General features: G+C 52.1%; 1 protein-coding gene across 1 annotated transcript; it reads right to left on the bottom strand.

Moving 5' to 3' along the window:
• Nucleotides 1–1361: 1361 nt before the first annotated feature.
• Arl10 (ADP ribosylation factor like GTPase 10) lies at nt 1362–9809 on the bottom strand. Its single transcript, XM_032884854.1, has 4 exons — nt 9525–9809; nt 8862–9060; nt 5878–6053; nt 1362–3396 (listed from the first exon to the last, which is right to left on the bottom strand). Exons 1-4 carry the CDS (start codon nt 9804–9806, stop codon nt 3223–3225), a joined length of 831 nt encoding a protein of 276 aa, XP_032740745.1. The 5' UTR covers nt 9807–9809; the 3' UTR covers nt 1362–3222.
• Nucleotides 9810–11247: the final 1438 nt, after the last annotated feature.

The following is an 11247-nucleotide window of genomic DNA, read 5'->3' as shown; positions in this document are numbered from 1 at the left end:
TCCAGAAGCCATCACTGCTCTCTTCCTTGCTCTCAGGGCTCGCAAACTTCATAGCCAGAGCTGTCAGATCTTGCAGTTGCTGGAGATGAAACCGTCGTGCAAGCTTTCTTGTCTGAGCTGCACTCTCATCCACGATGCCTTTAATTTTGCCTGATGTCCTTGCCCAACTGAGCTTGTGGACGAGAGACTGTAGTGTCTAGCACCAGGCATATGCTTGGGCTTTGCTTCTAGGTCTGAGCATGGAGGCAGAAGAGTTTACTTTTTTATAAAGATTTATTCTGTATACAGCATTCTACCTGCATATATGACTGAAGGCCAGAAGAGGGCACCAGATCCCATTACAGATGGTTGTGAGCCACCATCTGGTTTCTGGGAATTCAACTCAGGACCTCTGGAAGAGCAGTCAGTGCTCTTAACCACTGAGCCACCTCTCAATGACCTTTGATTTTTATTTATTTTACTTTTTCACTTTTGAGATGATCTATGTAGCTCTGTCCTGAAACTCTATGTAGACCAGGCTAGCTTCCTACTCAACTTAGGGGCCCACTTACCCGAGTGCTTTGATTAAAAACTTGTCTACTCTGCCCAGCTGGCTGAAGCTGGTTTCTGGGCCCATCAGCTAGATCCCTTTCTGAAGGTTAGAAGGCTTCAAGTCACTGTCTATCCCAAAGATCAAAGAGTAAGGGACTGGAACTTACTGTCTGAGAACTGTCTCTCCAGAGCTGGAACTGTAAGCATCAGCTGTCCTCAGTATGAAGAGGATGCCCTGAACATACCCATTTTGGCATTTATTGTTATCTCACCCTAGAGAGCTGGTGACACTGCACTTTATAAATTGTCCTTGGTGGCCCCATGCTGCCAGCTCATGGGCTGGAGACGGTCATCTTCCAGGTATAAGGGCAAGGGAAACTTGGAGATTTCCAGAAAGGACTTTGGCCTCTAAGGTTGTGAGGCAAATATTTGCTCAGACCTGAATCTAATCTGAGGTCTGGCCCTGTGGCAGGGGGTGGATGCCGTTGTCCTGCAGCTGGCTTGTGTTGGTTCCTCCTAAACTAGTGTAGGTCCAGAATGTGCAGTGCTCTGTTTGTTTGTCTTCTAGTACTGGGATTGAACCTACTGCACACTGGGCAAGCATTCTGCCACTGAACTCTACCCCAGGCCTGCTTGAGGGCTCAGCTCTCTCCATCGGCGTTTAATGGGCTCTGGGGTCAGACTCAGGTCAGCATCAGGTCTTACCTGACCCAGCCTAACTGTCCAGGCTGCCTTTGAATTTTGTAAATCAGGTAGACCTCAACTGGGCCTTCTCCAAAGTAGCTGGAACCATAGACCACTAGACCTAGCCTCAAGTAAAGTTACTTCAGTAGACACAGTGAAATGCTTTATTCTTAAATTCACCCCCTCCACCGTGGACAACGTGACAGTTGCACATGATGAAACTCATCAGACAAAGGTCTCAGTTAGGAAAGAAGTCCTCTCCACAAGTCTGCTTGAAGGTGAACACTGGAGAATGAGGTGAGATCCTCACAACAGATGCACAATTATCTGATGAAATCTCACACACTTGGAAATCCTAGTCACTCCTTAAATATGTAATACAAAAGCAGAAAAATCACTTCTAGTGAGTGATCTGTCCTGTAGTAATTCCATCCTCGTGTGCTGGAGTCCAGGGGCCCAGAGCGCCCCCTTCAGATGATTGTGCTCACTTCAACTCGGAGTGTTCCACTTCCTGGGCTGTATGCCGGGCAGCTGACAAACACAGTGCACACTGTATCCTCAAAAAGCAAACGAAAGCCAGGCACCATGGCCCAATGCTTCCCATAATCCCAGCACACTGGAGGCTCAGAAAGGCCAGGTGCCATGAATTCAAGGCCAGCCTGAGCTAGAGTGACACTGTCTCAAAAACAAACAAACAAACAAACAAACAAACAAACAAAAAAACACCACCAGTCCACTGGCGCTGTTCTCGTTCAGTATCCCTTGGCAGACAAAGGCTCTTGGCTGCACCAGTGTCAGCATGGAGACCAGTTCTGCACTGGTTGATCACCAGTCATGGAGTGTTCACTTCGGAGAACATAGCATTTCAGTTTCTGCTTTTGGCTGACAAATAAATGGTCCCAGAAGGCTTGGTGATGTGCCCTCCACGGGCACAGGAAGAGTCATTCTGATGGCTCTTCTAGTCCTGTCCTGGGCCATGAGTACTAGGTCTCCTTGAGGTACCTGCTTCCAGTCATGGTCTCAAGGACAGGATGGGGGAGGGGCAAGCTACAGTTTTGTCTCCGTGGGCACCCATAGGTTACCTAATCTCACGATTCCAGTTCTCAAAGCTTCAAATTCTCTGACAGTCTCCTAGGGTTTTCATTACAGCACCGAGAAACAGAACCTAGAACTTTGGCCCATTCCTTTGATAAATACATAAATAAATAAATAAAATGCCATTCTGAGGCTGACACACCCCACCCCACCCCCCGGCTCCAGTCTTGTTCCAGGACTCAGGCTCCGTCCTTCTCTAGATCTATGTAAACACGGGCATTGGCACAGTCAGTACAAAAGCATCAGGCCGTCTCCAGAGCTGGGCAAACCACCCCCCACCCAGTCCAGTGAACTGCACTTTGTGGTTGATAAAGGCTGACAAGGCCAGGCCACAACAGCAGGGAGGTGTTCAGAGGATTCTCTGCTAAGGCTTCCAGACTGACCCTCATTCGGCGTTGCCAGGGATGGCTGGCATTTAGGGAAAAAAACATGGAAACCACCTCCCTTTAAAAATAATGGCCCAGGGGCTAGAAAGGCGGGAACACAAGGCCACAGACAGAGCAGGGCTGGAGGATAACGAGGGACTAGCAGCGAGGGCGTCCTGTGCTCTACTCAGAAGCTTCCCACATGGGACATGTATGATGCCCCCAGAGTGAACAGTGAGATGAGACCTGAAGGCTCAGACGTACCAGTGACATCCACACTGCTGCTTCAGCTCGAGGGCCTTGCAGGGAGGGAGGCAGGGGAGGCTGGAGCCACACTGTGCCTTAGAGTGAGGCAGTCACTGTCCTCCCCGCCTCAGCCCCACGCCCACCTCACCAGGAAGGCTTCTGCGTGGACTCGGCCTTGCTCTTGAGGGAGAGAGGAAGCGTTGCTGTGATGCCCCTGCCCAAGGCCTAGGCTAGCAACAACGATGCAGGAGAAGGCAGAACTGTGGTCTCCGAGGCTGGGCAGCAGGCAGGCGGGTCCAGCCTAGGAGAGAAGCTCCAAGAGCAATTTCCAGATGCGCACGGTGCCGGGTTCCTCGAAGCCAGATCCTGCAGGGGCAATGCTGGCTGCCAAGAGGAAAACCTCCCTCTGGTTGTCACTAGCAAGGAGGCCCAGCTCCTGCTGCAGCTCCACCATACTCATGGCTCCACTCAGGTCCTGCAGTAAACACAAGCCAGTACGGCATGGCCGTCAGTGCTCCCAGTGTGATAGTGCCCTTGTCGTCCATGATGGATGTAAATGTTCAGCTGCTACCCTGGACCCCAGACCCCAGACCCCAGGAGGTGCCTCTAGATCCTCTGGAATAGGGGCTGGAGAGATGGCTTAGTGGTTAGGACACTGATTGCTCTTCCAGAGGTCCTGAGTTCAATTCCCAGCAACCACATGGTGGCTCACAACTGTCTGTAGTGTCTTGGTGCACTCTTCTGGCCTGCAGGCAGAACACTTTATATAAATACATAAAATAAAAAGGATCTCATACTAGATCCTCTGGAATGAACTCAGTGCCCTCCTCCATCTTGGCTCTCCTTTGTGGCACCCTCTTCTCACGGAGCTATCCACCAGTGTCACAAGAAGCAGGGCCCTTCCTGCTCGTTAGGCACCATGATGGCACCTGCCTACCAGGTCTTTGATTCTCACAGTCTACTTGACTGATGAGGGAGCTGGTTCCGGGAAGCCACTTAGCTCCTAACAGGGATAAATGGCAGATTTAGGTTCCATCAATGATCAAACTTCTAGAATCCCTAATCTGTCCTCTGCCTATGATGTAAGATCATACAGTAGGGTAACTCCCAGACAAGCTAGCTTGGGTCGGGGAAAGGGAAAAGGCCACTAGACACTGGAGCTGGACCCTTTAAAGTGCATCATTGGTTCAGGATTCTTGGAGCAATTCTTTTTTTTTTTTTGGTTCTTTTTTATTTCGGAGCTGGGGATCGAACCCAGGGCCTTGCGCTTCCTAGGCAAGCGCTCTACCACTGAGCTAAATCCCCAACCCCTCTTGGAGCAATTCTTACGAGGTAGGTAGGACCCCCTCGTTGCCTCCTGTACTGGTTTGAATGAAGATGGCCCCCACAGGCTTATAGTTCTGAATGCAAGACTTTGATCCAAGATCAGTAGAACTGTTTGGGACGTTTAGGATGTGTGGGTTCGTAGGGGGAAGTGTAGGAGTCTTCAAAAATAGAACTGTAAGCGAGCCAGCAGTACACTCTTGTGTAAGTTGCCTCCATCATGGCGTCTCTTCACAAGTAACTGGGATAACTCAGGTAAGTAAGAGACACCCCCTGTTGGCCATAAAATAGCTCTTAATTACAGTGGCCTAATCACTCAGTGCCCTGGGTACTTCTGAGGCCCCAAGACAACACCATTAATAGTGGCACCAAGAATGGGCTTGGTGGCACAGACAGGGGCTGGTGAATCTCCACAAGTTCGAGACCAGCCTGGTCTACATATTGAGCCCCAGGACAGCCAGGGCTATGTATCAAGACCCCATTGCAAACAAGTCAGTATAGAACAGGCATAAGTGGGGATTGTCGGGGTTGGGGATTTAGCTCAGTGGTAGAGCGCTTGCCTAGCAACCGCAAGGCCCTGGGTTCGGTCCCCAGCTCCAAAAAAAAAAAACCAAAAAAAAAAAAAAAAAAAAAAAAAAAAAAAAGTGGGGATTGTCCCAGGCAGACCAGGACGAATGGCAGCCATATTTATAAATATCAAGTGTCTCCTGACAGACAGGGCACACCTGAGGTCAGAGAGACAAGTTAGAAATACACGTGCTCTGTACTGTGGCAGCTGTCCTGGAGTTGAGGATCGCACATAAAGACTGTGATCCTGACGGCTGCTGGGCCCAAAGTCGCCCTCTGGACCCAGAGAAGGTATAGTGTCATGGACAATCAACCCCCAAGCCCCTGGGGGAGTTGTGGGAGCTGGGAATTCAGAACGCAGGACCTCAAGCCTACTGAACAAGCAGCTTTCCCACTGAGCTCCACTCCAGGCCAACAACACAAACCCCCGGGGAAAATCTCAATCCTCAAATCTGTCTCTGATCCAGTAGTTAACTTCAGGCGTTTAGAAACAACAGAGCCTGTCATGGGGTGTAACAGGACTCAAGTGGGGTGGTGGCGGTCAGGTGTTCACACTGCCTCAACACTGTGCTCAGAATATTACTTAATGTGCCCCACTTCTCACTTCTCAGCGCAGAGGCGGGCTGGTTCTGGAAGGAGGCATCCCAGTTCCACTTCCCTGTATGTCCCCGTGGACACTACAAACACCCTGAGCTGTAACATCCCCACCCACAATGCGGGAACAGTATCGTATACCTCGGATAAGGTCAATAATATCATTTAAGTGAGGTGTGTGTGGTGGTGCGCACCTCCAACCCGAGGACTGGGACAGAATTATGAGTTCCAGCCATGCAGTTAGCACTTACATTTTTTGCCTCTCTTCGGGGTATCAGGAGATAGGGGAAGGGAGAGAAGATGCAGGAGGGAAGGATAAGAGGTGGGAAGGGGAGAGGAGAGAGGACACAGGTTAGGAGGGCGGGGACCATCTGGTCATGGCTCTCAGGTTCCAATCCTGTGGACCCTGTCATTGTGCCTGGGCATTCGTGAGAAGGCCAAGTGGTCCCAGCCCACCTCCCATAGCACTCACTTGCTTGTTGGCCACTATGACAACAGGCAGGTCAGGATCCTTGTCCAGCAGTTTCTGCAGCTCCTGCCGAGCCCAGGGCAACCTTAGCCGGTCAGTCGAGTCCACCATGAACACCAGCACGTCCACCTCATTCACAAACTCCTTCCAGTAGAAGCGCAGGTTCTGGCTGCCACCAACTGAGGAGAGGCCAAGGGCCAGCTCAGAGCCCAGAGCTCCCTCCCTGCAGCGTGGTTCAACCCACTTCCATCTCCTAAGGTTCCACTAGCCAGGGACAAAGAAAGTGCCATAGGCCAGAGCCAGCCAGATCCCTCGAGAGGCCGCTACCCTGTGTACCAGTCTTTTCTTACTGAGCAAAGAGGTTTCAGCAGACCCCAAAGATACGGTCTGCAATGTTCCCCTCATAGGACTGTGGTTGGCAAGTTGTCTGTTGGACTGCCTTGCCTCCTACCGGGTGCAGGCTTCCTTCCTGGTCAGTGGTAACTGATGAGAAGCCAGGGGTCCCTAAGCCTAGAAAAGCCTAGAAAACCCCTTGCCTTGCCAGTGTACCACCCCCGACTCAGTCCCCACTCAGTCCCTCCTCTTCCCTTGGGAGCACTGTACAGAGAGGGTCGTGCTGAACAACCTTAACCACATCGTGTCTGCGCCTGGGCTGCCTTCTGTTCCTCTTTGCCTCTGCTCAGTTCCCCTTGGTTACCCTGCTGGGTTACCCCATTCTGGTTCTGCTTCTCTCTCTTCACGCTAAATCCCCCCAAAGCCTCAGCACAATGCCTTGGCACACAGCAGGCACTCATTAAGTAGTTACTGAGTGCTTACCAGGTGCCAAGCACTGATCTGGGAGCTGGGGATAGGGAAATGAGCAGGCCGGAGTCCCGGCTCTCAAGGAACTCCCTCCCTAGCCTGGACGGACCAGGCAATCGGATAAGACGGACAAGACGCACTCCAGAAAGCACGGAATCAAAAAGAAGGGGAAGTGGCTAGAGCCTGTGGTTGGTCTTGGGTGGGGTGGTCTGGACATTGTCTCCTCAAGGAGGCTGGATGTGAGCTGAGAGGAGGATGAGGAGCTAGCCACGGGAAGAAGTAAAAGCAAGCGTCTCGGGAAGAGCAAAGAACAAACTCCATGCGTCTGAGAGAGAGAAAGCATCGCAAGCAAGGCACCTCCAGAGAGAAAGAGGAGAAAAGGCAGAAGCTGGTCCTTAAGGGTCCAGAACGATACCAGTCGCTCACACTGTAGTACTAGATAGGACAGATGAAAGGGGTTCGAACCAGGCTTCAGTCGACAGACCCGATACACCAGATTCCCTAGGTGGTGCGCTAAGGAAGGTGTCACTGGTAATAAGTTTGCTCCCTTGACGGTTTTGCCACAGTGTGCAATTCTCAGCTGGTCCGAAGGCCAGGATGCCGAGACCACGTGAAGGGACTGTTGTGGGGGAAGCTGTAGGACTTGATTGACAGCTTTCCTGCCACTGCCTCCTGAGGCCTGGGAATTACAGGTGTGAGCCGCCACGCCTGACAGCCATCTGGGTCTGAAGCCTAATGTCTGTCAGAACACAGGCACACCAGAACACCTCACCCGGGCGGGAAAGGGAACGCTCCTTCTGTCAGAGCCTCATTGAACTTGTGTCCTTGGCACGAGACAGAGAAAGCTTGGTGGGAGGGTCCCAGGTCCTAAGTAAAGATCAGAGTTTGCTACAACCAGGGAGAAAAGGTGTGGTAAGGCCTGGCCGGACCACAAATGCTTAACAACAGAAGAACCAGGTCCATTCAGGCCAAGAGCTAGGCTCTCAAAGTTCAACTCTATCCCCTAGTGCTTAAATAAGCACATCCGGTCTTCATGGTTTTAGTTCTGTACCTGGAAGTCCTCCCTACTAACTCCCCAGAGACTGAGGCTAGACCCAGGTGGCCAAGCCCAAAATAAGAAGCCTCCTCAGCCCTCTCTCAGGTCACTCACTCAATAAGCTCCCTCAGAGACATATGGAGGCCTGAGCCTTTGGGCCAGAAATGAATCATACACTCTGTGACCAGGGTGCTCCTGGCCTCAGGCAGAGGTTGATGTGACAAATCCTGCACCAGGAGGGGACCCGAGTCAGGGAGAGGCCAGAATAAGCTTCAAAGGATGTCATTCACAAACCACACTGGAGGATTGGTTGTGGCAGTGTGTACCTGTAACCATAACACTCAGATGGTGGAGAAGGAAGGTTCAAGTGTTCGAGACCAGCCTCAACACCATAAAACCATCTCAAACGGACGACAACAAAACCCTGACTAAAGGAAGAAAAGAGACCACGGTTTAAAGAACGGGTAGTTTGTCAAGCACGCCAAGCAGAGAAGTACAAGCAAAGAACAGGTAAGAAGCAAGCATCCTCCCTTAGGACCCAGAGGGCCTTCTGCATTAGAACACTGGAATGCTGGGGGACTCTTCACGATCTAACCTGTCAGAAGCCTGTTTGCACACGTATCTAACAAGCCGATTAACTGACGGCAGTTTTGGAGCTGGCTGGGGTATTTTATAAGCGATGCCTGCCAAAGGCTTGGCCTATGAACCCTTAGCTGTTAATCTGTCGGTATAAGGCATGCGTGGTGAAAGGTAGGTGGACCATTTGGAGACACGGGATAAGCCAGAGTGTCCTGTATCTTGTGCCCTGAAGAGAAGCAAAGAGGATTTCATAAAGGGGAAATGTCCCGATTCGAAATGCATTTTACGGGCTGGAGAGATGGCTCAGCGTTTAAGAGCTCTGGCTGCTCATCCAGAGGTCCTGAGTTCAATTCCCAGCAACCACATGGTGGCTCACAACCATCTAAAATGAATCTGATGTCGTCTTCTGTCACGCGGGCATACTTGCAAGTAAAGCACTCATATAAATAAATAAATCTTTAAAAACAAACAAAAAAAAAAAAGGGGGGGAAATGCATTTAACGGTTCCTCCAAATGATTTAGACCCTGCGCCAGCAGTGATGATGGGGGCTGGGGGGTGTCTCTTGCTCACTCTCTAACAGGTCCACCTCGAAATTCTTGGTAGGCAGCCGAACAGAGTTGAAGCCCCAGGTGGGGACGTGGCCTTCCACCGGTGGCTTCCCAGCCAGCATGCGCAGAAATGTGCTCTTCCCTGAGCCATCCAAGCCCAGCACCAGCACTTCGCGTTGCTCCAGTTCCTCCAATGCCGGCTCATCTTCATCGTCCTCCGGCTGTGGGACAGAGATGAAGGCTGCAATCTCCAACCTCCCTCCTGACCCTTCCTTCCCTAGGGACAACGGGATGGATGGCGGTGCCCACGCATGCCTTCCACGCGTCCCAGGGCAGACACCTGTGGTCTGAAATAGCAGGGCAGGAGCTGCTCTTTGAGTCCTAAACTAAAAAGCCTTACTTTTCTTTTGACTCCTCGTGATCTCCCGCACATTCTTCCCCATCACAAATCCTTGGCTTCCTCTAACAGTAGTAAGCCCAAGACAATCCCAAGATCTCACTGATCAGTCGCACCGGGCCTGAGGGCATCTCCCGGGCGGCGCCACCGCGCTTTCTGCACTGGTGCCTGGCTGGCTCCTGCCGCGCCCTCCGGGCTTCCGAGCCCGATGCCCTGTCCCGGCCCTGGCACTTGCACTCCGCGCTCACAGCATGCATAGGCCTCCCAGCCTCGGCGGCTCGCACTCACCTCCCACTCGTCCCACTGAGGTAGGCGGTCAGTGTCCGCGCCCCACCAGGCCTCGCCACCGTCCCAGCGCCGCTCCCGGCCGCGGCCGAAGTAAGCTTTCCAGAGGATAAAGAGCACCGAGCCCAGCACGGCTGCGGCGCCACCCAAAGCCAGCACCAAGGGGCCCAGCGGCCGCGGCGCCATTTGGCCAGGGAGCAAGACCGACCCAGACTGCAGTGGAAGATGGTGCTGTGGCCGCGCCCACCCGCCGGACCCCGCCACACTACAAGCCCCACAATGCATCGCTCGCTGCCACCGAGGGCAGCGCGCCTTTTGCAGCGTGGGAAGGGGGACTCGGTTGGGGTGGGCTTTCCGAGAAGGGGGCTTGGCCCAAGGCGGATCTTCCGCTCCCCGCCGGGTGTGATAGACTTGAGGCTGTGCGGACCTGTTGAGCCCCTTCAGTACTCCAGAGAAGGAAACACTGACACCTAGCAGGAATTAAGTTGCTCAAGGTCTCACCATAGTCTAGTTTTGCATTTAAATCCAATCTATGTCACCTGGGTATCTCTCCAGACCACAACGAGAAATCTCGAAACTAATTACATGGGATTGTACGCCAGTGGGATGGCAGAAGGAAGCAGCTTCCAAACCTCCTTTGGTGGCCTCATGGAAGCCAAGGCTTTTGATGCTATGCTCAGTGAGGGAGACTGTCTGGCTAGGAAAGTTTAGAGCAATCACACAGTCAGCCGCTCCTAGAGACTGGAAGGCTTCCAAGTACTGCGTCAGACGGGAGAGGAAAAGAAAAAATGGTCCTCAAAGCTACAACAGCCCTCTGGCCTTCACTGTGGTTGCGAGGATAATGGCAGTAGCCATGACTCCCACATGGGAGGAGACACACGCGCGCACACACACACACACACACACACACACACACACACACACACACGCACACGCGCGCGCGACACATTCCTTAGAGAGTCAGTTTCCGTGCCCCAGCCTCTTGTTTTTGGGTTCCCTTACTTTTGACTATGTATCTATGCTGCTTCCCCTTCGGTCTTGGCTTCTCGTTTCTTAGTTTTAAAAAATATAGTGGTTGTAGAGATGGCTCACTGGTTCAGAGCACTTTGCTGCTCTTCCAGACGACCTGAGTTCGATTCCCAGCAACCCACACAGTTGCTGTCAAACCTTCTGTAACTGCAGTTCTAAGGGATCCGACACCCTCATCTGACTTCTGCGAACTCCATGCACACTCATGCCCACAGTGCCCAGATATACAACCAGGCAAAACACCCATACTAAAAAGAAAAAAATCTCCATTCACGACATGTCGCGCGCCCAATGTCTCGCCAGCAAGAACGACGCGCGGCAACAGGATTCTTCTGGGAACAAGCCTTTATAGTGTTACAGCGCTTCTTAGTGTTACAGCTCTTAGTGTTACAACTCTCTTGAACAGGGACTCCGAGCAGCAAAGTCGCTCGACTTATATACACAACAGTATGCTAATTATCTCTCAGGGATTGGTGGGGCATGGATCACCCCACTACTTGTCCTCCAGGGATTGGCGGAGAATGACTCACTCCATTAGCATGGTACCGCCCCTCATTAGCATATTAACGGTCAACTAACACCTGGTGCAAAAACCGCACATGTGCAGTACCGTTGTTCACCACTGGAGGGCGTCCTACATCTCCTTATCGTATGGCCGCCCTAGCAAGGGGACAAGCCTGCACATGCGCAGTAAGTT

The sequence above is a fragment of the Rattus rattus genome, chromosome 14 (genome assembly GCF_011064425.1).
Source record: "Rattus rattus isolate New Zealand chromosome 14, Rrattus_CSIRO_v1, whole genome shotgun sequence".
Lineage (NCBI taxonomy): Eukaryota > Metazoa > Chordata > Mammalia > Rodentia > Muridae > Rattus > Rattus rattus.
Note: the sequence above shows the minus strand (reverse complement) of the source record. Positions and strands in the feature narration are given on the sequence as shown.